At 38.3% G+C, this 27512-nt stretch overlaps 1 protein-coding gene across 1 annotated transcript in view; it reads left to right on the plus strand.

The window, feature by feature from the left end:
• LOC113033269 (transmembrane protein 132C) overlaps positions 1–27512 on the plus strand; it is a 293196-nt gene that overhangs the window by 70176 nt on the left and 195508 nt on the right. The window contains exon 2 of the mRNA XM_026186903.1: positions 26375–26793. Coding sequence (XP_026042688.1) covers positions 26375–26793 — 419 coding nt within the window. The remainder of the gene's footprint in view (positions 1–26374; positions 26794–27512) is intronic.

Below are 27512 nucleotides of genomic sequence, written 5' to 3' on the forward strand. Positions count from 1 at the left end.
TTTAGAGATGGGAGAGTGTGCAAACAAATAAAGCTAAATGTTCATAAGCAAAAGGGGAAAAAAATGGTTTAAAAGAGGAAAATAAAGGGAGTCTGCATTGTGTGCCCTTCTGCCCCTCCCTTCTCATGTCCTGGTTGGAGGCTGCTTGTGTTTAACCTTTAGAAAGAAGCCAGTTAAAAGTGAGTCCCACAGGAAGCAGTGTGGGTGTGCACCACTAAAAGCAGTTTATTCCACATGCAGTCCACTTCTTTCATGAGTTTAGGGAGACCTTTTGTTTTCTGTGCTATTCTTTTCTTTGTCTGCAGGAATTGGTCCTGTTTTGTAAAGATTTGGCAGGAAACCAATTTAAACAACAAGAAAAAAAACCTTAAAAAACTTGAGAATCAACATAGTATATACTTGCCATTTTATTCCATTCTTCTATTATAACCTTCTCACTATCAGTCTCTATTTTACACTTTTAGTTTGCTCATGGGCTAAAGTGGTAGCCCAAACTCACTCTTTAATCAGTTATATTATTTCATCTCAACATGTACCGCCTTTAAAATAGAGCTTGGCTGCCTGCCAAAGTCACTACTTGAGTAGACAAGGTTTTTTTTTTTTTTTACACCCACATATCACCATCTGGTGGGTGTTCACTTCTAATTTCAATGGTTAATTAAAATCACAAACAAAAACACAATCTAAAAATTGTATAATAAGTAAAAGCGTGTCATTTGTTAAGGATCACATCTAATGTGTCATCCAATTACATGCTCACGAGATTTTGTGGTTTTGGTTTTATTAAATCAAAACCTATCATGCTGAGAAATAAATTATTTTTAATTCAGTTTTTATTAAGAACACACCATAAAAAAAGAATTAATGAAACACAAAACCCCACTATAATCACTGAACAGAGCACAGTGCCAACATGCTTCAGTTCAGTAAGATAAAGTACAGAATCAGGAGTTTTTAATTTAAAGCAGTCACCAATGTTTCAGTATTTATAGGTAGAGTGAAGAGATGCTACATTATATGAGCATAGATGTTATATGGATAAAGGAATCCTTAAATAAATCAGTAAATCAAGAGATAGAAAGAATGTGGATAAGTAACAGCTAAGATGACTATATATCAAATGTGTATATGTATATATATATGTTTGTGTGTGTGTGTGTGTGTGTGTGTGTGCGTGTGTTTGTGTGTGTGTAGGCTGACCCACACTGCTGTTCTTCATCACTTGGTCATGCCTTCCCTATCTCAGTAGGATGCCGGGGGACCTGACCATGGAGCTATGCGTAATGAAAAAAAGCATTCAGCATTCAGTCAACATAAGAAGAAGTAGAACTTCGTAGATATTTGCTTTTCTTTTATACAGTCTGTCATGTCCATCATGTTAATTCACATGCCTTGTCAATAAATGAAGCCGTAATGTAAGAATAGCTCAAACTCTGTGCAGCCATTGAAAATCAGGATTAAAAGGAGACAACTTGCCAATGGGTGTTTCTTTTGAGTCTTAGCATTCTCTCCTTATTCTTCACTCAAGGGTGAGGGCTGTTTTCCTCTGGTCTTCACAGTAAGCCAGGACTGTGTAAGTTATCCAGGTGAGAGTCATGCAGGTTGGTTGCTGGAATATTTATATTGTAGCACTATTTATTAGTATATCATTCAAGCCTGTATTAAAGCACATACATTGCACTTGCTTTCTCTTTTTCTAACAATCATAAAAACTTTAAAGTACAGTATAGAAGCACACATATGAAAATCTTTTTAACGCACCTAATCCAACATACCTGCTACATAAAGACAATCACAACAACATGTGACAACAAACATTACAAAAATTACAATCAGGCCACATAATCAGGGTGACATGTATAAGCTAACAGCCTCACCTACTGCAACAATAACAAAAGGGTAACGGCGAGAGACCAAGAATGAAAACAAATTATGTATGGGATAATAGTAAGCAGCAGACTTACTGTTATGTGCTGGGGAAAGGTTGAAGAATTGGCAAGTCTGTCTGTTCTGTCTCCCATAGATCACAATAATATTGTACATTAAGATGAACGTGGCATCAGTATCATAGAACTTCAACAGCAGTTCTTTAAGACTGTTTTCTTGACTTCTGTTTAAAGAACCTTGTTTAAATATGGGGCTCGTTTATGTCAACCTTCCTTTACTGTAGACAGTGTTTATTTTCATGGTTTTGTTCAAATTAGAATTATTATAAACAATTACTTGTTATATAAATAAATATGCATTATCCCTTCTATTAGATACTTAAATATCATATTACCACTGATATATTCAACATTACGCAAATGGAGCAAACATCATGTTTTATGGTAAATATGCCAATTAAGATTGTCATGCCATTATATTTCTCCTTAATGGTATTGTTATGAAAAATACTCAAATTAAAACAATGGAGATAGAGAAAAGAAATGTGTGAAAAAGAAGGAGGAAAAACTGAATAGATACATCCAAAGACAATGGATGGTTGATGAGAGAGAAGATTCAAAGATTGGTTTAAAAGTTGAATGGTACTATCGAGTACATAGGATGCTCAAATATGATAATAGTCATGAAGATAATTTGTATGTAATCCATACAGGGATACAAGGAGCTTAGAAGCCCAACTAACTGTGCTCTATTGATATATCAATAATTTCAAAGATAGCCTGGCTAATCTCTATTAGATTTTAATAATGTACAAGCCCTTTCTCCTACTTTCACACTTGCTTGCTGTGCATGTATACGGACACATCCGCCTATGGCTCAGCTAATTTTTGCCATTTTTATTCTTCTAAAATGAACAGAAGAATAAAAAATGAGTAAATTGGGGACATTAAATGGTAGATTTTAAAAGATTAATGTTAACGTGAACATGTTAGCCATACAAAAAAAGACAAAAGGGTCAGCAAGACAGAATCTCAACATGTGACAGGCTAATGTGAGCTGTTAGTTCACACCTCTGCATAAACAGCTCGCACTTTGACACAGCTGTGTGCTTGATAGATGACCTTAGGTGAGATGATGATGAAGACTGAAGTGTCAACATGCAAGTTTGCAAGTGTCGACAAGTGAGTGTGCATCCATAATTTCACAGGGATGGAAAGATGAAAAAAAAATGCATTTGTTAGTCAGCCACTTTGTTAATGTGTATTTTGAGTGGAAGTTAATATCTCTTAAAAGTTGATTGCTGAGTGCTGTGTGTGTGCGCTCCATGTAGAGTTGATCTGACTTGTCCAATTTTACTTCCAAAATTTAGGTGATGAACAATCTTGAAATGCCCACTAAAGACTTTTTTAAATCCTCCCCACCAAGAGAACAAAACAAAAAAGATATAGTGGGGTTTTGAAATACTTTTAAGTAGGTGTGTGGATAGGTGTGGGTGATTTTGATGCAAGTGTGCATGAGTAGATGTGTTTGGATACAGCGATAAAAATAACTGCCGTTGTCAGAGTTAATTAAGTTTGTCCTCGTGTGGCTTCTGTAGCGATCGATGCTATAAGACAGAGAATGACTGATAAACAGGAATGTGAGGCTGATGACAGCGGAGTGATGTGGGACAGAGAGGGACGAGTGCAGATAGAGAGAGGAAGGCAGATAAAGAGTCACCGTGAAACAACAGTGAAAACACGCCAGCAAAATTGAGAATAAATGAGGTAAAAACTGTGTGCATACACAGAGTGGGATCTCAGGGAGAGACGGAGAAGGAGGTAACTGTCAACTGTGTAATAATCCTCTGATTAGTACATCAGTCAGATTACTCACACTCCATTCCAGTAATTAACTGTTGAACATTAATCAGATTGGCAAAACCAGATTAGAGTTGTAAACAGATTAGTGGGGGATTACAAGAGCATGCTGCACAATAGTTGGAAGACAGGACATTTTTCACATTTTATTTTTTTGAGTCACAGCCAGTTTTGTCATTAGACGATTCTAATCTATGGTTCTAGAAAGGTGTTAATCAAAATACATGAGCTGCTTGATCTATAAAGTTAGAGTTCATGAATAATAAATGTGCATACAGTTGCATTGTACTTTTCTACATGAAAACTACAGTACTCTATATGAAACTAAAGGACTGTAATGGTATGTCAGTTTACATTTCATTACTTCAAATGGAAAAATGGATAAAGATATAAAAATACATACTTAAACATGAGATATTCTTGCTTCTTGCGCCAGAGACAGAGGTTTGCATCTGGATGTCAGTTTGCAGTTATGGTTACATGAGTCCACTTTTTTCCTCTATTAAACCAGAACATGTTTGTTCAAATGCTGCCACTGCCCAAACACAACCAAACAAAGATGAAAAAGTCACCCGATGTTAATATTACACTGCCAAATTGTATATGTATATATAGTTTGGCTAGAAAATGTATTGTATGTGAACATGATACTAATTTGTTAAATATTGATATGACTTTTTGAATAGGCTACATTAACTATATGCATTTTTCTGTGTCTATAGAAAATGTAATCCAGTTACAGACACATTTCCAGCAAAAAAAATGCTGTTGACATTCATTTGTATAGAAATGTAATTTTAAGAAAAAAGAGTTCAACAAAAAAATATCTACTACTACTAAAGCCATTGTCTAAAAATTGGATGTGTCAGTTACTTTTTGTCAAGGGATCTGAGAGGAAAATAAACTCATGCAGTGACTCAGGGACCCTTTTTTCCCGCTTTTTGAAAATCTTGTCTGTTCTGATAGAGAACCAGTTCCCCTTAGTTCAATTCCTTGGAATTGATAGTCTGCTTGCCTATCGATCCCGCTTATTGGTTCTCAGTGTATTAACAATCAGCTGATTTCATTTTGTCTGTCATAGGGGGAAATAAGCAGCGCAGTGAAGAGTCTACAGCGTGGATATGGAAATTTTATTCATATTTTACTACAAAAAAGAAAAGACTGCACTGGTAAAGTGGAAACTGCATCTAGGACATAAACAACCACATTATGATACTAATGTAAAGAGTAGTGTGATGTTCTCCTGGGAGTAATTAAGTGCATCACTTTTAAGAAAAGTGTTCTGTGTAATATATGTCCTTGTCCATCTGGTGGGTTAGGACAGAGGAGTAGCTTTCTGTTTTCCAGTTCTAATGTTTTTTTCTCCTAGATTTCTGCCTACTGTAGCTGTAACACAGCAATTAATCCTCAACCTTTTAAATAAAGCTTTATTATAACGGGTGTAAGGAGTAGTGGCACTTTGCGGAAAGCAGAAATCAATGGGCTTCAATTACATGGCCACTGAATGCCCTGCACTGCAACAGGATATAACACTATGTATTGATTTACTTCAAAGGTACATGTGATTTTTTTTTTATTGCAAATGAAGTTGCATGGTGGTGTTGCTTAACTCATCTTCAGTATTGTTATGTAGTTCATGATTTTTTGCCCTTCCACCCCATCTTTACAAACCTTGTCACACCGAGGTTTGTGAAGAAACGGTTGTAAACTGTTTTGTACCAAGGAAAAAAAATGTCAGATAATCAAATGGAAACTCAGTCACTTTTTGGTCAAATACAATATAAACTATTCTTTTTTTTTTTTTTTAATAATTTAGTTGAAAACATACTTCATACAAAACATAACTGTTTCCTAAACCTAACTGTGTAGTCTTCAGTTTTTGTCTAAAAAAATATATAAAAAATTTTTTTATGTAAAATAGGTTGTGTGTGGAAGTAAATGCTCTTAGATGAAAAGCTTAAATTTATGCCACAGCCATCATTACTTCAGGGATGCCTTTATGCATTTACAAAACAGAATTTTGTGATCATGCCTCAGATCATATTGCAACAGTTTTCTGTCTCCAGACATGAAAAAACACAAGGATTATTGTGTTTATTTAAACACAAATAAATAAATGAAATGTTGGCACTAATTCTCAAACTGCTGTAATTCTGCGCTAGCTTGGAAATGATACGAGACTCCTGTGACTAAATCAAATTATCTGTGTTATTTTCAAACTCTGCCAGTTTGGAAATCCTGTTACTGTCTGGTTTTATTTTTAGATGAGAAAGTTAATGTTTAGAAACCAGTATAGATCAGACAGTCTGGAACGATATTTACTGAACATCCAGAGAACAATTTAGATGAAGAACCGTCATTAATCCTGGAACTGTATCATTCCCGTTGAAAACAACAACGCATATTTCTGACTGATTATGGGTGATGTTATCCACATTAAATTCACAGGTGGTAAAGTTAAGTTATATTTTAAACATGTTCATTGCTGTTTATTGTTCCTCATTTGTCGTAGCAACATTACTCGTTTTCATTTGTATGTTTGCAGAATTTTGTTCATAAACCAGTTTTAGCTTTTTCGAAAAACCTGTAATGTCAGATAATATTGCTGGTAGACACATAAGGTTTGTGAAAGAACAAAGTTTCTTATCAATGGCAGCACAAAAGCTCAGATAAATGAACGAAGGAGGCTTTGGATAGCTGAGGATACTTCTCCTGATTAGAAGCTGCAGAGTCTGATTTCTTTTCATAGAAATCAGACTCTGCAGTCTTGGTCTGCACAAGACTGCAGTGATTAGTTTACTTCCTCATTCATCTGTCTTTGACCCTTTCTTTGTGTTTTTTGATAAGAATGTAAAATATTTTGTTATACCAATGTTGAATTTTTATTTATTTTTCTATCATGAAAAGCAGTCCATATTTGTGTTATTGTTTTTTTATGATGCTAAGACATGTTTTTTTTAATCATTTTTCCCCTTTCCCACCTTCACTTTTCTTCAGTTCGTCAGGTCATATCGTTGTCTTGCCATCATGCTTGTCCTTCCTTTTCTTTTCTTCCCCTCATTAACTGACATTCAGCTTACCCTCATTGTTGGTGTTCTCTTTTCCAAAGACCTCGACTCACCTTACCTCACTGCACACACACACACACTTACACAGAGAATGAGTGTGTGTGGGACTGCTAAGCAAATTTCGGACATTAAGATGTTTTTTTTTTTCTATACAGAAAGTTAAGACAAGTTCAAGAGATTTATATTTCATTGATTTGCAAGTTTAACAAACAAACCTGTGCTTGCTGTTTGTTTTCTTCAAATTATGTTGTCTCTCCCGAGTTAGGGTTTGCCTAAGCTGCCAGTTAGACATGAGGCTAAACTGGTGGCTCCCCTAAAGTTATCTGTCAAGGTGGTTCTGTTGGGTGCTTCCCATGAAAAGGTCATATATGGCTTTCAAATGAATAAGCCTATTGTTGTATTTTTTTGAGAGGAACATGTAGTTCGCTTGTTGGTAAACCTCTTGGATGCTTTGTTGTGCCTTCGTTGCAGAATACAATGTCTAGTGTCTCCCATTCACACACCCCCACCCAAAATAACTGTTGGAAAAACTATTGACCTAGTTTGGAAAGTTCTGAAAGACACCAGATATAGCATGTTTTCAGAAACTTATGGAAGTTATGAACTTGTGGATTGCACAACACTGGTCACTATATTCTTCATTTCCGGTTAATACTTGTACAGCTGCTGTTATTGTGTATATATTTATTTATATTTCTTCATACATTCTTATATAGTTCTATATTGTGTATTTTGTTGTACAGTTATTTTATTCTCAACTTTAATTTATATATTTTATCTTATTCTTTCCCAGTTAAATTTACCCTTCATTCTAATTTGTGTTGTACAGTTATTTCATTTTTAACCTTAATTTATATTTTATTCCTTCCTAGTTAGATTTACCCTTTTTAATTTTTCATATTTATTTCCTATCTTATTCATAGCCTTTTCCTTTTTTGTTTTCTTTAGGTCACGAGCAGTTGTCCAAGCATTTCACTACATATCGTACTGTGTATGACAGTGTACGTGACAAATAAAATTTGAATTTGAATTTGAACTTGAATGAGACACTGAAAGTGTGTTTTAAAGTTAAGTACAACCATGGTTTATACACTATTTATACAAGCTTGGGCAACATGAAATGTTTGGACAGTTTTGAAGTCAGCCAGAGACTTTTATCTCCATTAAAATTCAAGGTGTGGACAACGATGCAGGTGAGCAGCAGGCTCAAGCGAGTGATGCAGATGAGCAGCAGCAGGCTGCTCACAGTGGTGCTGTTGACCACCAGCTCACCGTCAGTGATGCAGGCGAACAGTAGGGCATGAGTAGTTCTGGAAACAGCAACCACCAAATAGCATGGCAACAAACAGTGGAGGACACAACCAGCACCTGGCACCTCAAATAAATGTTGGCTGTTTGAGCTCCATAAATGTTGAAAATGAACATTTATTTAGATCAAATGGGATAAATGCTCAAAGATGACTCTTTGTCACAGTTCTCAGATATCATATCACAGTATGAGCATCAGGAGTCATGTTCCCTATAGGAAAACCATTACATTTTAAATGGGTCCTTTTGGAAGTCAAGACTTTTTCAATTTTGAACTCTATTTTAAATATGAAGGAGAGTAAATAAAGTAAGTAAACAAAAAGGCTTAAGTGTAAAGAAGATATTGACTAAATTCAGAAAAGAAAAATCACTGAAAGCTCCTCTAAAAGCACACATACAGTCACAAGGGTGAAGCACAGAAGGTAATATTCTCTTGGAAGGTTTTCACTGCCCTCTTTTTCTTCTTTCTCTGGTCTGTATGAAAATTTTGAGAGTAGAAAATGTAAATATCAGAACAGAAAGAGATGGAGAAAGGCAAGCAGGGCTAATAGATAATAAACGTACTGATGTGTTCCTTTCGCAGGAAACACACAGCTCAATAGACAATGAAGCCAAATCGGGAATAAGCTGGACAGGGCAGTTCTTTCTTAAGCAGAAAAAAATGTGTCTGTCTAAAACAAAAATATTCTTCTTCTGAGGATGCCCCTGGACTATGTCTACTGTGCTCTTTCTACTTATAATAGAGGGGATCTAGGACCTGATCAAGATTCATAGGCACATAACATTATTTTGCCTCCCAACCACACAGTACAATCTCTGTCATAAGCAGCAACTGTCTTGGTTTAAAATGGCATCCATGCTACTTCATGGAGTAAAAGGCCAAGCAAATCACAGGCTCCTTTTTATTCTAGACCTTACTGTCATAGACATTTCACCTACTTTGAGAACTATTTTTAAGAGACTGTTCTCAGTTCAATGATAATATTGGTGATGAACCTCTACTTTCTGCGATGTCTGGAGAAGCTGCTGGAAGAAGGTCTTCCTGATCTCCTTAATGAAGCCTTGGGGACTCATTCTGAAGGGGACCAATCTGTTTTATTATCATTGTCCATTTGTGCCACATGTAGGAGCAGGATGAGGAAGAAAATTTTTTTTATCTTTTCAAACACCTGACTTGTGTGCATTGTCAGAGGTGATGAAGAAGGCTCTGTACACTGTGGCTGTGCAAGTCTTCAACAAAAGCATCATTGGCTGGTGTCCAGGAGTCAAGGTGGTTAGGTGTGTTGGCGCTGTGTTTGTCTCCTAGGGGCAGCTGGAGGTCTCTGTACAAACCTCCCACAGAAAAAGGCAATGCACATCTCCATGGGAGAGTAGTGATTCATGTCTGTTGAAGCTACAAGCAAACGTGTGACACATATAGATTTAAAATAACAGTCCTTTTTTTGCCTAGTCAGGCTAAGAAAACATTGCAGCAACTGTGGATTGGCTGTCCCTAACTAGCTAACCATTTTTTTCTTTGCTACAGCAGTGCTTACTGGTTTAGCAGCTATATCAGAAGACAGTATTTGTACTTTTGGTCCAAAGTACTCTGCAACAGAACATAGGATGGTTTGTCTGATTAACTTTCTAATAGGCTGGGCTCACAGGAGCATCTGGGTCACTAGGAGAAATGAAATGATGGGGATAGCTATAAAAGCTGAACTTAGATTCAAGAGACTGATGGGTGCAAACCTTGACATTGAAGAATTTGTTTATGAATTTGTTTCTGTTATGTTGTGTGCAATGTAATTGGAGATAGACATAATTTGTTTTGTGCATATTTTTTCTTGTGTGCATGTCAGATAGTCGTTGGGTTTGGTAGTAGATTGTAATTAAGTTAAACTTTCCTCTTAGTTATGTTTGTAAATTGAAAAATGTAACCAATGATGGGTTTGTCAAAGGTCTGCTCTGCTCTCCTTTCCTCTCTTTTCTTCTCCAATCCACTCTTATCCTCTACTCTCCCTTGCTACTTTGTTCCTATTGGTCCATTAAGTCAGTTGATGCTGCAAGTCCTTTAGCTCTTTTATAAGCAGCTTTTACAAGTTGGCTCACTGACTGTGGACCACTGAAGGATAGAATTGAATGGCACCAAGGCCCAATGGATTTATCCCTTTCTTATATTCACAGCCAGAAGATCCTGGCCTGACACACACAGACGCTTTTCTTCATAGCTCTGTTTTGCTTGAAACAACTTTTACTTTATTTGTTTATCACGCTAACTGGCTTCCGTAATTTGGAAACTCTACAGGTGAAAAAACCAAATCAGTTTTGTATTATTGTACAGCTTGTTTCAAGTAAACAAAAGTAGAGATGGACCGATCCGATATTACGTATCGGTATCGGTCCGATACTGACCTAAATTACTGGATCGGATATCGGCGAGAAATAAAAAATGTAATCCGATCCATTAAATATCAAAAAAGCACCTCACAAAACTTGCGACATGGCGTAACTCGTCTCATAACCGTAGCACGTCGGAGCAGTGTGGTCACGTGATACAGCGGCTGTGTGTATTTGTAGTCAGCATTTCATCTCCGAGGAAGTTATCCCAGAGAGAAGTAAAGCAAGTGTGTAAGTTCCTCTCTGAATGTTTGTAAAGCATTCCCACGTTAAGCTTAACAACTGATATATGGAGCAAGTGCCTCTCTCTCTCTCTCTCTCTCCTGCCGCTACTTCATGAAACTGCTTAATGATCAGCTGATCGGCTTTTCTGTCGCGACTCCGTCTCTCTTGTTTGTTTTTGGCCCACTTTGCACCAGAAAGAGGAAACCAGCGGCTGAACAACAGCAGCACGTTTAAGCTTGATAAGCTGTTGTTAGAATTTATTTAATATTACTTTCTACACCAGGATCTTTTTCTACGCAGCTGACGGCTGGTAACTGTGCAGGGGCGGATCTAGCAAAGTTTAGCCAAGGGGGCCGATAGGGCATTAACAGGGAAAAGGGGGCACAAAGACATACTTTTCTTTCTTATTCTCATTTAAAATGTCTAGCTTTTAATAAATAATTATCTGAATCTTACACCCAAAGTTTTAATCTGATGTAAAATGTATAGAAGTCCATTACTGTATATAGTAACTGTTAAGTCTAATATACCCTAGTAAGCTATAGTACTTTTTCCTTTGGGAAAGTACCATCTGTGCAGTCTGCAATTCTGTTGAAGAAAGATGTTGAATCTATTTAATTATTCTTGAAAAAATAATTTATTTCTGTGCATTTTTTTTTCACACTGCATCAAATTAAAGTTGATTACATCGATTAAGCATCACAAAGTGGAGGGTGGAGGGTGGTTCCCTATTTTTTATTTTTTTTTGCTGGTAGTTTGCAACCCTATTAGTTAGGTTGCTTAATATTTCTGCTAAGTACTCTTTAAAATACCAGAATAGGAAGGATGCAGCAGGTTTAAGTTTATTAGATTGATCAGTGTTGCTGAACTATGAAATATTTTGGGCGCAGTGTACTTTTTACACACAGGTATAACAGAATAGCTTTAGTGCTGTTGTTTATTTAAACTTGACTATGAACTTATACAAAATGCAGCAAGATATTAAAAAACAGTTTTATTGATTAAAAAACACACTATATCGGATTCATATCGGTATCGGCAGATATCCAAATTCATGATATCGGTATCGGTATCGGACATAAAAAAGTGGTATCGTGCCATCTCTAAACAAAAGAACCACCAAAATGAACAGTTCATTTATCTGCTCGTATGCTATCTCTGCCACCTGTCTTAGAAGCTCATTACAGTAGCTCAGACAACTTTAAACCACACCATATCCTTGAATAAGCCTGGGTTTCCCACTGTGGTTGAATAAACCATTTGCTTTAATTTTTTATATCTGCTACTACAGACAAATACTTGCCACTGTTCAATAAGAAATGCCCATCTGAAATGAAATTGGTTGTTCAAAGCACACTGATCCACTGTGTATTTGGGAATTACTGTTTTACTGCCTGTTATTGATAAGTGTTTTTCAGTTTTTCCTGAAGGAAAGATGGCAGTCCATCTTCCCACTTGGAGAACATGCACACATTAACTTTATTAGAAAAAAATACTGTTCACATAAGGAGTCCATAGGCCCAATAAACATCGACCCAATGTACAGTGTATTTCCTAGATAATATTTATAATTTATTAACAGACATAGCATCTGGTAGTTTCGATACCTTGTGTGTGGGAATGTAAGTCAGAATGAGTCTTGGATTTCCTACATGCCTTTCCTCAATTGCCGTTGGTGCTGCTGACTTCCTTTCTAAGAGGTCCTTTCTTTATTTTCCTCAATTTCTCTTTTTCAGTTGTAGGGTGACCATTTGAAATTGCTCGTCACACCTTCCCGCTTCTTATTCCACACACTCACATTTACAGTGTGAAAGACAGAATATCCCCCCCCCCCACACCACACACACACACACACACCACCCATAGACCACCCCCAAATCAATCCACTGCCCACCTGCAACCAGCAGCCCCCACACCTTTCACACAAGCAGGCAAAAACCCACAAACATGCACAGAAAAATAAATTCTCTGGCATGACTGTCACAAAATTTACATTCACAATTCCCAAAGTCCTCTTCCCATCATCTTATCCATCCTTCACTGAATCTTTCATTCACTCAATCTCACCCTGTTTCTCTTACTCCTCAAGGAGAGGCTGGCTGTACAGAGTGAAGGAAATTGATAAGGAAATTGGAGAAGGGTGACTGTGTAAGTATAGTGAGAGTGGAACATGCTTTATGAACATGGAAGAGAATGGTGGCTAAGTTGCATTTCAGTTCAACTTTGACCAGTCATCTACTGAGAACTGCAGATACCATGATAACCACAGCTTTCACAACAGTCAAATACACCCAAATACACCATGTAGACTTCACACAGTAGTATGTATAGTAGTACCTTATTAGTATTTGGAAAATAATATTCCCTGTTGTAAAACTAACAGAAAAAATGTAATAAGGCTTGGTTATGTTATGATGATTAACCCACATATGACAGAATCAGTCTTTCTCCTGCTATCTATCTCTTTTCTAACCTGAAGGCCATTTTATAGCCGCTGTTGTCTTCCTCCCTGGTAGTGCAAACTAAAGGTGACAATACAACTGCTGGACCTGTTTTGGTGTTATTTCAGCTTGTTATGCACCTCTCAATTTCTGGCTAAGGTGATGCAGTCTCATTGAAAGCACTGTTGTCCGTTTTTGCTGCTATTTCAATGTAACTAAACAAAGGCTCAGAGAATTTCAGATTGTACAAAGGGAGATGTTATGACAGCTTGAAAAGATGCAATTTTGTTTGTAGAAAACCTGGAAAAAAATCTCCACAATTTCTTTGCTTCTGATTTCGGCTACTTCTCCTCCTACACCAGAGCTGATGTGGAGGTTTTGTCTGAGTGGTGACACATACTTCATGGAAATATTGCAGAATATTGTTTGGCAAGCTCTCACCACTGACATAAATGCTATGATGACATCAGTGCATAAGACTTGACCAATGCAGTGACCATAAGTAGGCCATAAAACATTGTATTGGCTATTTCACAGCCATCTGATATCACGCCAAAGCTTAAAATGGACACGCATGCTGAAGTTTCAGTACCAGCAGGGGGAGATAATATATTTAAATCCAAGAAGTCGTTAGGGACCAAGGAACGTATTAAGTACATTCCAGGATTCTTAATCGCTAGAAACTAATAAATACAGTATATATATTTATATGTAAATGTGTTAGCAATGTCTGTTTAAATGCTTACCCGTGATTTTTTTTTAAATGTTGGCTTGATATAAAATATCTCCGTCTGTTGGTCCTGCAGTTTACTACAATGTCTGCATGCGTGTCCATTTCGCGCTCCAGAGAGGCAAAGTGTGAAATGGACAAGTTGGACCGACGTTTTGTCATGATACTGGATTGTTTACAGAAGTATCTGAGAAGTAGTCCCTGGAAAAAGCTTGGAAAAGGACAGATCCCTTCAAAAAAGTAAAGGCGATTGGTTGAACCTTCTGTTTATTTATGTAAACTAACTTTTTTTGTTACTGTGAATTGGCTGCATATCTTAAAGCCTGGCAAGATGAATTCTATTATAATCTTATACTATGGATCTTGTGAGAATGTCTATAAAAAGGGCTAATGACAAAGACAGAGGAACATGAAAACAAACTGAGGAGAGGAGAAAAGTGATGCTGGGAGGTATACAGGATTAAAAAAAAGTAAGCAAATAAAAAAGAAGCAGGCAGAAAGTGAAAGGGGGTTACTGGATCCAAGCAAGTTGGATGGAAGGGTAGGGAAAGGGATTAGTGGTGGTGGAAAGAGATAGTAGTCAGACCATACCTGGGGAAATGTGACTCCACTGATCCTATGACAGGGACATCAATCAACAGGTGGTGTGCATGGGTGTGTTTGAAAATTGTGGGGTAGACAAATTCAGCAAACACACCAACGGGCAAGGACAAACTGAAAGGTAACTTAATCACAATAAAAAAGAGGGTGGACTGAAGCAATAATTCAAGGCAGGAATATGACTCTATCCATGACCACCTTGTTCATGTAAAAAACAGTGTTTGGGGTAGCCTGCTACCTGTGGTAGGCTAATACTATGTGCAGATGTTGAGGGTGTGGGCACCTATGACCATCTTGAAGGAAAGATATCCAAACTGCAAAATACAAAAACATTTGATTGACCAACAACCCCACAATATTGTGTTTTAAAGGTGTTTGTTTCTATGGGTACACCTGCAAAAACAATCAGTACAACTACAAATGGACAAGTTAGGACAGCAGCCTGCACTTTAAAAAAAAATGAATGACTTTCAAAGTTATCACAATAGTTTAATTGATTATCTTTCCATTTAAACATTTGCATATAGCAATATTATTGGGGCTGGGTTGTGGTGGCAGTAGTCTAAGCTGAGAAGTCCAGACCTTGCTCTCCCTGGGCATTTCCTCCAGCTTGTCTGGGGGAACACCAAGGCGTTCCCAGGCCAGCCAAGAGATAGAATCTCTCCAGCATGTCCTGGATGGGCCTCCTACCGGTGGGACATACCTGGAACACCTCACCCAGGAGACACCCAAGAGGCATCCTTGTCAGATGTCCGAACCACCTCAACTGGCTCCTTTCGATGTAGAGGAGCAGGGTTAGGGGGCTCTACTCTGAGCCCCTCCTGGACGGCTGAACTCCTTTCCCTATCTCTAAGGGAGAAGCCAGCCACTCTTTGGAAAAAAACTCGCTTTTGCTTCTTGTATCTGTGATCTCAATCTTTTGGTCACTACCTAAAGCTACCCAAAGGGGTGTAGATCAACCGGTAAACTGTGAGCTTCGCTTTAACCCTCAGCTCTCGCTTCACCACAACAGACCTGTACAGCACCCACATCACTGCAGCCGCAGCACCAATCCGTCTGTTGATCTCCTGCTCCATTCTCCCCTCACTTGTGAACAAGACTCCGAGATACTAAATCTCCTCCTCTTGGGGCAATAACTCATCCCTGACCCAGAGTGGGCACTCCACCCTTTACCAGCTGAGGACCATCGCCACAGACTTGGAGGTGCTGATTCAAATCTGGTACCTGACAGCATAAATTGCATCTACACCTCATCATCTATCCCTCTCATCAATCCCTGTCTTCTGACTGTTTCTTTTGCTCTGCACAAATCTTATCCGTAGAAATGCAGAAATGCATTGCTAAGATACTCCAATAGTTGCCAGAAAGTGAAAGTCACACCTAATGCATAAGTTCTATAGACTTAATCCTGTTTGACATATTATCACTAAACACTTTGCAGGTCAAAAAGACTCTCAGGCCATAAGAAAAGGAAGTCCACTCCAATAACTAAACTTGTCACATTAGGATAAATTCCAGCTTTTAACATAACTTGGGTCTGGCATTGAGCACATTTAGACATGTAGTTTAAACCACTCAAAATGAGAACTTCAAAAACAGAAAAATCATCTGTTGTATAAGTGTGAGGCAACTGACCTGAAATAATATCTTGTTTTTCTGCAGGACAAGCGACAAGAGTTTCGATGCCTAAACAAAACAGTAACTAAAAACAAAAGCCCTTTAAATCTAGTTCTATACTTAAAGAAAAGTAAATTAAAGTGCATGCTAGTAAAGCACATCAGAGATGCAAAAACCCAAGGGCAATTTATTGAAGTTAACTGACGATCCAAATTCCCAACTAGTAAAAGTTTTATTAGATCCTTTGGCTTTGGAGGGGTCTTTCTACAGCTTTTTACAACTAATACTACAGCCCTGTTTTATAATATATGGTTTGTCTTCCAGATCCAGTTCAGATAGTCAGAATTTCCTTAGGGATTATTAAAGTATTCTGATTCTGATGACATCATCAGAGATTATTTCTTGGCCATTGTTTCTCCACAGCCACAGAAGACCTTTTACAACTTTTCACATGTCGATCAGTTGTGCCTATGACAATTACAGCTACATTAACCATTACAACCAATGGAGTTCCCCTAGAAGATTAAAAGTATCATTAATACTAGCGATAAGAGATCACGCAGGACAGTATAAGGAGGGACAGACAGCAAGAGAAAAAGAGATAGAGAGACCACCAAAATAAACTCTATGCTCATGATGAATGGGCTGCTCAGAAATAGAAAACTCATCCCTCTCTCATCCCCTCCATCCTCGTTCTCCCTGTTATCTCTTCTCCTTAACCACTCTTTCCTTCCTTTCTTCCATAACTCACACCATCTCTATTTATCTCGCTGTATGTGTCTGCAGCTCTTTCAGTCTCCGTATTTCTTTCCGTCTCACTCTCTCAGATAGTGTGCCATCTGTGTGATCAATGGAGTTCATTCTTTTCAAAAAATTCTACCATGATAGATTTTCTTTCCCGTGTTGTGTCTGCACTGAATGAAGCAAAAGCAACCTGATGTTTTGATGCTTTTATCAAACACTTAAATTTGGACATTTGGTGGATTTTAACAATTCCAAAATATGTAACTGCTTTATTAGAAATATTAACGTTTTAATAAAATCACAACTACTTTGCTAGCCATGCCTAAAAATTTATAACGTATACTTTTTTGTTTAAGTCTAGAACAAAAAGAGACAAAAGCACACACACGATAACAACAATGGTAAGACTGGCAAAGAGGAACAGAAGATTGAGACCATAGAGGGAACTTGACAGAATTAGTTGGCTGATGACTGTCACACATGAATGGAAATTGCAAGTAACGGTAATTGGGTAGCATGGTTTTCTCCTGTGGTCACAAGACAAGAATCCTATCAGCTTTTCAATAGTATTTTAATTTTGCCACCAGAGAATACAAAGTACTACATCTACTACTACATCATACATTGTAACCCTAAGAGTTGTTACAGGATAGAAAATTGAAGCAATTAAATCAGGGAATTGCAGCATTGACGGATTTCACAAGTGATGCTGGCTGCATCACAGAGTGTATATCACATTCTGTGAAAATACCATCTTACCAGCTAACACTGTATGCTGTTTTGTGAACAACAAACCGCAGATTGCTAGTGACCTGAAAGAACTACTTAATATAAAAAAGAAAGAAAAAGGGGAAAAAAAGCCTCAAGGTCTGGGGACAGAAAAGAACTGAAAAGGGTGTAGAATGACCTAAGGGTGAAACGGAGGAAATGCAAAAACTCCTACAGGTGGAGGCTGGAGGGCAAACTTTAGCAGAACAACATGAAGGGTATGTGGAGTGGAATTAATAAAATCATTGGGTTCAAGTGGACAGAGAGACGAGCACGGGCAGCCTGGAGAGAGCAAATGAGCTAAACAATATCTTCAGCAAGTTTAGTTCAAAGGCCTGTGCTGCCTCCTCCATCACACACACACTAAGTTCCACACAACCCCCCAATACCTTCCATTATTTACCTTTCTCTTTTGCTTACCCCCAAGAGATCTTACCCACATGTGATAAACCACCTCCTACTTGACTTTGACTTCTAGTGAGGTTGCAAGACATCTGGAGAAACTACATCAGGACAAGGGGCTCTAAGGGCCTGTGCTAGCTGTCTGTCTGTGATTCACATTTGCATCCTGTCTGCAACCTGAAGCAGGAGAAGATACCAGTGTTTTGGAAAACGTCATGTTAGAAACTGAGACCTCAGCGGTACAGTCACACTCATGAGAGTCATAAGCTCACAAGCAGGAAAAACTGTGATTGGAGAACATGTAAAGGGGCGACCAACCAACCACCAAAGTGACTCTGATAGTTCAAGATGGCAATAAAACAGCAATAGACTCAGAATGCTATCAGCTTGCAGTCAAATTGGGTCAAATTGGCAGGCAAAAAAATCAGTGTAATCACCAGGTAAACACCGATCTTTCTTAGTCACAAAGAGGTTGCCATCCTAGTTTTGCTGTAGTGTTACTGAACCATTAACAACTATTGACCAGGTGCCATCACATGACATCTGATTAAGGTGCTGGAGAGACTAGTTTGAGTTATTTTGAAATTGCAGGTGAAAACATCTCCAGTTAACAAATAGACCAAATCTGTAAATGGATGACACATTAATCTACATGCTGCAGAGAGCATGCTCCTATTTTGGTAGTACCAGCTGCTTTGTGAAGATCAGGTGCATTTAACACCATTCAGCCAGCTACTGAGCGAGAACCTACAGGAAATGGCAGTAAACACATCCGCCATCTCGTGGATTACAGAGTACCTGACAGACAGGCCATAGTATGCGAGGCAGTCCTCTTTCTGACTTGGTGATGTGCTCCACAGGAAGATGTGCTGTCTATTTGTGTTCACCTTTTTACACCTCAGACTGAGATGTAAGAGGTACTGAAGCGGACATCCTTCAATGTGTACAGCAATGTTGGCAATTTTCTACCAGTCAGTTATGGGGTACATAGCGTTATTTAGAATCATTCTTGTAGAATAAGTCAATGAATTTGTAAATGTGTGTTTTGAGTGGTCAGTAAGTAGAAGCCAGTCCAGTCCATTCCATAGTAAATCAGGAACAACATTTTAAAACAATTTGACACATTCTGCTTTGGCAGTGAATGGCAACCCTGAATCACATCAGATACATAAAGATGGATTATGCATCTCAAAATGTTTTCATATTAAAGTTCTCCCTCCATTTTTATGTATAACAATTTACTTTAATATACACTCTAGCCTTTTACTAAGCTGTCTAAACATTCATCATTCATCCACACAGTAACCGGCACTTTTTTAAACAAGGCTGACAATGAAAGATAGTCTTTGTGTGCATGTATGCCTGTGTGTGTTTATGTGTGCACCTCTCTCTAATTAAATTTAAGAATCAGACTCAATATTTAACCAACACAATATCGGGCACTGCTGATAACATTGTCAAATCTTGGTATCTGTCCTTTTCACTCATACCCATCTGGCTTTTCTCTTGCTCTCTTTCTTTCTTTCTTTCTTTCTTTCTTTCTCGCTTTTCCTGCCCTACACGCTTCACTGTGTTTTGATTACTGGCTGAATTTGTGTCTTTGTACTTGGAAATAGAGCAGGATGGGCATTTTGAGAGGGGGAAGAAGGATCACAGATGGGCCTTGTCAAATCTCTGTACATCTGGCCTTCTCCCTGGCCAGTTTTCTACACAGAGAGACACAGAATGATCTATACTAATATTTCATGACCATTTTGTTAATCATGATCATGCATGTACAAAGATGAATAAGGGACAGGGATAGTTCTGAATGTCATATAAACACATACGCATAGTTAACCATGCATGCCCATGAATGAAACACGCACACTCGAGTGCTCATAAATACACACACACACAAAGACAAACTGTGCAGCAGGACACAGTGGGTATGGACTCCTGTTGTGGTTTATGGTTGCCAAATAATGATGGCAGGGAATCAGGATCATGCCAGGTTTAAAGGTAGCCAATAGCATGTCAGTATAAGGATGACAGAGGGCCAACTCTGACTTGTTGTATAGCGCCACCAATTGATGGTGTGTCTCTTTCCACTGAAAGCCCTTTTTATAGCAATGCATCTTTAAAAAATATATAGATTTCCTGTATTTTGGCATTTATTTAATTTGTAACTCGGGTTTATTAAATTGCCCCCAAAGCTATGTTTTTTGGGGTGCAAGGCTGCTACCAATCACATTGCAATCAAACATTGATCAGTGCAACAGTGCAAATAGGACAATATTACATTAATATGCAAAGGAACTTTTTTTCCCCCAATTTGTTTCTCATATTTTGATGATGTTAATGACTCCATCCAAGGGTCAACTTTTGTCTGCATGAAAACGCTCTGCATGCACGTATGTTTATCAGCTGTCCAAGGTCCCTTTCCTAGATTGGGACATATGCTTCATAGAGTCCTGTGGACACACACACACACACACACACACACACGACATACATGCAGCAATATGCACCTCAAAGGTACTCATAATGATAGAATAAGAATAAAGAAAAAGGAAACCTGGAGCTTACTAAGAAAATGTACTGATTATATGACCACATGACCTATCTGCCAGACATGATTATTTCGAGCTATATCAGAAAACCAACTGCAGGTACATTTCAAAGGAGCTTCTTTCCGCCAATGACTCTCAACCTCCAAGAATAATAGGTATCAAAATATGAAGTGCTTATCTCCATGCTGCAGCCATAAATCTGCATAATGTGGCATAATGTTGATCTCTAATACTACATGAAGTTTCATATCAAGTAATAAATATGACATCACCTTCATAGGTTATTTTTTATGGAATAAACCAAAGCACTGAAGATCAATGAAATAAGTATTTTTACATATTCTAAAAGCCTCTTACATTACACAGCCAACGACTCAAGACTGAATAGGTCAAATCTCCTGCATTGTTTGTAATATATTGAAGAAAAAGGTGTTGGGTAAGCAATAAAGTTCTATATTCGACAAAGTTTGCAGGGTTAGGGCAGTTTTCCGACTTTCTCCTTTCCATGTACGTTTGAAACAGTTCTGCCAGAAACCTCTGCTACTCTTCTGTACTCTCAAGAAATAAAGCATTTTACTGTACCTTTAGTGGTACTAAGGCGTATCTGTGGGTACGTACCATCTATGGTACTGCAAATGTACTCTCAACAAGAGTCTTAAGCCTAAAGAGACCCACCTTTAACCTCTGGTGATACCTAATGTATTGGTGCAAGATCTGACTTTTTTTTTTTGTTTTTGTTTTTTAAAAGGTAAAAAAAGAAACTGGGTACCCACTAATTTGTATGATATATTTAATTTTTCTATTTTTGTATATTTAAGGACAGAATTTCTAGGTGAAGTCAAGTGGCAGAAGGCTTCCACTTGGGAATCTGCTTTTCACAGATGATGTGGTTCTGTTGGCTTCATCAGGTGGTGGCCTCCACCTTGCACTAGAGTGTTTTACAGCTGAGTGTGAAGCAGCAGGAAGGAGAATCAGCACCTCCAAGTCTGTGGCCATGGTCCTCAGCCTAAAACTTCAGGGTCAGGGATGAGTTATTGCCTCAAGTAGAAGAGATTAAGTATCTTGGGGCCTTATTCATGAGTGAGGGGATCATGGGAGTGGGACATCAACAGATGGATTGGTGCTGTGGCTGTGGTGACGCAGACACTGTACCAGTCCATCATAGATGTCAATCTTCTCACCTATGGTTAGTGACCGAAAGAAAGAGGTTATAAACTCATTTTCCCCCAAAAATGAGTTTTTTTGGAAGGGTGGTTGGTCTTTCCTTTAGAGAAAGGCCAACTGGGATAGATGTCCCAGTGGGAGGAGGCCCTGGGGCAGACACAGGGCATACTGAAGAGATTATATCTCTCAGTTGGCCTGTGAATGCACTGGCATCCCCCAGACAAGCTGGAGTAGGTGGCCGGGGAAAGGGAAGTCTGGGCTTCTCTGCTCATGTTGCTGCCCCCAAGACCCGGCAGCAGATAAGCAGAATAAAATGGATAGATATTTTAATTTTATGTTTTATTTTGTAAAATAAGCAAAGGAAAGTGGAGAAATTTGTGTTTGGCTGATTATTTTTATGTTGTAACAGTACCTCTTGGCAGTATACCATCAGACATTAGGTGCTTGGTGACAAGCACGCCACATTTGCCTGACTTGGTATTGTGCAAAATGAAGTTGCAGCATTATTTGGAGTGAGCCTTAGAATCATCTCCAAATTTAAGGGGATATACAGTGGGGCAAAAAAGTATTTAGTCAGCCACCGATTGTGCAAGTTCCCCCACTTAAAATGATGACAGAGGTCAGTAATTTGCACCAGAGGTACACTTCAACTGTGAGAGACAGAATGTGAAAAAAAAATCCATGAATTCACATGGTAGGATTTGTAAAGAATTTATTCGTAAATCAGGGTGGAAAATAAGTATTTGGTCAATAACAAAAATACAACTCAATACTTTGTAGCATAACCTTTGTTGGCAATAACAGAGGTCAAACGTTTACTATAGGTCTTTACCAGGTTTGCACACACAGTAGCTGGTATTTTGGCCCATTCTTCCATGCAGATCTTCTTGAGAGCAGTGATGTTTTGGGGCTGTCGCCGAGCAACACGGACTTTCAACTCCCGCCACAGATTTTCTATGGGGTTGAGGTCTGGAGACTGGCTAGGCCACTCCAGGACTTTCAAATGCTTCTTACGGAGCCACTCCTTTGTTGCCCGGGCGGTGTGTTTTGGATCATTGTCATGTTGGAAGACCCAGCCTCGTTTCATCTTCAAAGTTCTCACTGATGGAAGGAGGTTTTGGCTCAAAATCTCACAATACATGGCCCCATTCATTCTGTCCTTAACACGGATCAGTCGCCCTGTCCCCTTGGCAGAAAAACAGCCCCATAGCATGATGTTTCCACCCCCATGCTTCACAGTAGGTATGGTGTTCTTGGGATGCAACTCAGTATTCTTCTTCCTCCAAACACGACGAGTTGAGTTTATACCAAAAAGTTTTACTTTGGTTTCATCTGACCACATGACATTCTCCCAATCCTCTGCTGTATCATCCATGTGCTCTCTGGCAAACTTCAGACGGGCTTGGACATGCACTGGCTTCAGCAGCGGAACACGTCTGGCACTGCGGGATTTGATTCCCTGCCGTTGTAGTGTGTTACTGATGGTGACCTTTGTTACTTTGGTCCCAGCTCTCTGCAGGTCATTCACCAGGTCCCCCCGTGTGGTTCTGGGATCTTTGCTCACCATTCTCATGATCATTTTGACCCCACGGGATGAGATCTTGCGTGGAGCCCCAGATCGAGGGAGATTATCAGTGGTCTTGTATGTCTTTCATTTTCTGATGATTGCTCCCACAGTTGATTTTTTCACACCAAGCTGCTTGCCTATTGTAGATTCACTCTTCCCAGTCTGGTGCAGGTCTACAATACTTTTCCTGGTGTCCTTCGAAAGCTCTTTGGTCTTGGCCATGGCGGAGTTTGGAGTCTGACTGTTTGAGGCTGTGGACAGGTGTCTTTTATACAGATGATGAGTTCAAACAGGTGCCATTCATACAGGTAACGAGTGGGGGACAGAAAAGCTTCTCACAGAAGATGTTACAGGTCTGTGAGAGCCAGAGATTTTCCTTGTTTGAGGTGACCAAATACTTGTTTTCCACCCTAATTTACGAATAACTTCTTTACAAATCCTACCATGTGAATTCATGGATTTTTTTTTCACATTCTGTCTCTCACAGTTGACGTGTACCTCTGGTGCAAATTACTGACCTCTGTCATCATTTTAAGTGGGGGAACTTGCACAATCGGTGGCTGACTAAATACTTTTTTGCCCCACTGTAAACAGACTTTTCAGTAGTATAATATTCATTGCCAAGAAGCACTGTTACATCAACAAAATAATCAGTTTGCAGATTTTACTGCTTTGTTGCTTTACATTCCTTATGTTACTTTGCTAAGTTAATTTTATATATAATTATATCTATTTGTTTTTAATTTTATCCAGTCATCTACCTGACTTGCATATTAATAACAATTTCCAGTCTTACCCACTATTCAATCCACAATTAATTCCACATGCCTGAAGGGAGGAAACGCTGGAGGCACAGTGAGAAAACATGGCACCATCATCAGATGAAGAATAAAGAGAGTAACCAATAGAGGGTAGATTTTTAGGGACAGAACTTCAGTTTGAGATTGTACAGTAATACAAAGTCATAACCATTATGAATTTGAGAAAAAGTTATAGTTTTAGAATTATTTTTCTCTACAGATTTTAATTTGGTAGCAGCCATATTAAGCTTCACTCCAAAGCTTTAGTGATACAGAAAAGTATCCATCTGTTCTAAACTGACCTGATACAAGATTTTGTGGTGAAGTGTAATGTAAAGCATATTAGCATCTTCAATCAGTCAAATGCTTTGTCTGCTCATTTTTCCAGAAATGTTTCAGTTTTTGTCTTTATCATTTTTTTATTTTTCTCTTTTCTTGTGTTTAGTCATCTTCCTCTACTTCAGTCTTCTTCCCTTTATTCTATTGCTCTCTTACTGTTCTCTTTTCCCTCTGCTTGTCTCTCTCCCTTTAAATTGTTCCCTATGTGCCCACGCACCATAACCAAACCAGCCTGCTTATTCATGTTTCACTGAGGTATCACTTTATTTCTGTGCTATTATTTTTTCTGTGTAGTCGCCTCGGTATGACTTGCCCCAGACAGCGCTACGCTGTCCCACCCTCATTATATTTTCACACTTCGCTTCCCTAGGACACAAAATGCACACACATTTCCACACACACCAAATGCATTATGTGTGTCTTTTGTTTATGCCAGCTTGGGTTCAATGGAAATCCATCTGTGTGTGGGTTTTTTTTGTTTTTTTTGTACGTGTGTATAGGGAAATGTAATAATTTATTCTTTTTTTGGTGTTTTTACCATAGTAGGTTGCCTTGTAGGTTATTCATTCATGATAGTTTCCACAGTATTCTTATTGTTATCATCAGGACCTGCCATCACTACAAAAACACTGCACTATAGGCATAAAACTTTCGTAAGTAGGTTCAAATTTTTTTTTTAAATTATCTTTTAAAAATGGATAAACATTAGTATATATTGATAGCAAATCAAACGTAACTTTTATTTTACATATATTGCTAACCTGCCAAAGCTTAGCTTAAACAGACAATAAAACACACTGCTGTCACCCTACTCAATCCTGCTAAATCCGAATTGATGGAAAGAAGGAGGCACCTTTCTTAAAGTGTGCAATATCCACTTTACACCAGAAATAAATAATAAGAATCACAGAATATAGTGAAATTAAAATATTTTGAAATACCCTGTACAGTATAAGCAAAACTATTTTAACATTTGGTGAAAAAGTTCTTTTGTAGTAAGCAGCTGGTAAGCAGGTGTTTACCAAAATAAGTTTCCAGGGCATTACGTGCATACATCTGAATCTCTGGCAACATTTATGGTACTGTAACCGAAGACCAAAGCTAGCTTAAAAAAAGAACCATTCTCTTCCTTGACTTTACTAAGCTGTAACATAATGAAATATTTATGGTGGGGGCATTTAGCTTCACAATTAAACAGGTTACAGTAAGTGATCAATTCTGTGCTTCAGTGCATTCCCAACAGTGCTTTCATCAGAATTCCTTGCCCTCTTTGGAACTGAGATACTGCATCAAAACCACAGTAATCTGAGGCTACAAACTCCCAATGTTTATGAAATGTCTGGCAAATATGCTGGAAGATGGATAAAAATTGAATGTAAATATATGGAAATAAACTGCAAAGGAGCAATATGTCATTTTTGATATATGCCTGTGTAAGGCCTTTAGAATAGGGATGAAAAACAGCGATGCATTAATGTAACCTGTGATGCTCAGTCTAACACTAATATATAAAACTGTGAGCTAATGTGTTCGCACATATTCTGCCTTGTAAAGAAACTATAGAGAAATACAGTGTATTTTGATCTGTGTTGGTGGTTTTTAACACGTATGATTTATTTAGAAAAGCTAATTGATGTGTGCATATGTTTATATCAGTATATGTAAAAATGAATAGATAACACAGCCCAGTCAGCCTTGCATTTAAATACTTGAATTTATGTTGGCAGATGATTAGCTGCTTTGGATTTCTGTAAAAACTGAGGCTGTAAACAGTAAACATTAGATATTTGTTTAATGAAAGGAGTGTTTTTATAATTCTAATGTTAATTATTTTCTTTTCATTTTTCTTGTCTCCATCCTTTTTCTCTTATGCTTTTTTCTCCTTATTTCTCATTTTCCTCATTTATCACCCATCTCTCATCAGTGTCTGACAGCCCCTCAGTAGCAGCAGGCGGTGGACCAGGCGGAGGGCCGGACATCTCCCAGTCCCACTTCTCCTCCTCTCTTCCCACCTACCTCCCTGTCCAATGCCAACTAAGTGGTGCTGATTCCGCCTTCTTCCTGCGAGAAGCCAATCAGGAGGTTATGCGAAATGGCAGCCTATCATCACGGACTGAGCCATTCTTTCTCCACCAGCTAGAACCAGGCATTTCTGCCCCACACTCTCTGCCAAGTGTAAACTGCAGTTATGGAAATCTGAGCACTGAGCAGCCAATCCCTGTGGAATTGCTTCAAGGTCCACCACCACACCTGCTCCTTTCAACAAACCGTGTGACGTTGAACTGGAAGGTCAAAGGTCAGGTAGTTGTGCCTAAAGTGGGATCAACAAGGCCCTGGATACAGGTATTGTATTGTTTTATATTGTTTATATGTTTTTTCAAACATATACTGACTTAACTTTGAGGCTTCACATACAATACACTTACCCATTCAAGAATCAAGAAGCACTAGTTACATCATTTGGTAATTTATTTACCTGTATGTGCTTGCATTCAGCTTTATTTAATACTTAAAAATTGATTCAATTTATTATTCAATGAAAACAATGTAAATGCACCTGCTCTTAGAGACATGTTTTTTTTTTTATCCTGTTAAACCTGCTTCAATTTTTTTGGCCACTAGGGGTGGTAGGGAGTAAAGTTGAACTAGAAAGCATCTCAGCAAACACATGTTTGCATATCTGGGAGAAAGGAAGGATATTAGTATTTATCATATTTATATCCATCTGATTGGAGAAGCTCCCATATTCAATTTCTGTCCTCTCTGTTATGGTTTCCTCAAATTCTGAAAGGAAACAGTACAGTTCTGTAGCAGCTAAATACTCCATTATGTTCATAGGCTAGTTGCCCATTTTTTGTGCCATACAGCAGGGAAATGTAAGAGCAGTGAGAGTAAGCCAAAACAATAAAGCTGTGGTTCAGAAAATTAAACCAATGAGCTGTAAAGCTAAGAGGCTGCAGAGTCAGGTGATAATTCTTTATCACTTTATCACCAGGAGAAATACCCTTTACACACAGTAATTTGGTCCAGTGCTTATACAACATAAAAACATTAAGTTGCCC

The sequence above is a fragment of the Astatotilapia calliptera genome, chromosome 12, assembly GCF_900246225.1.
Source record: "Astatotilapia calliptera chromosome 12, fAstCal1.2, whole genome shotgun sequence".
Taxonomy (NCBI): domain Eukaryota; kingdom Metazoa; phylum Chordata; class Actinopteri; order Cichliformes; family Cichlidae; genus Astatotilapia; species Astatotilapia calliptera.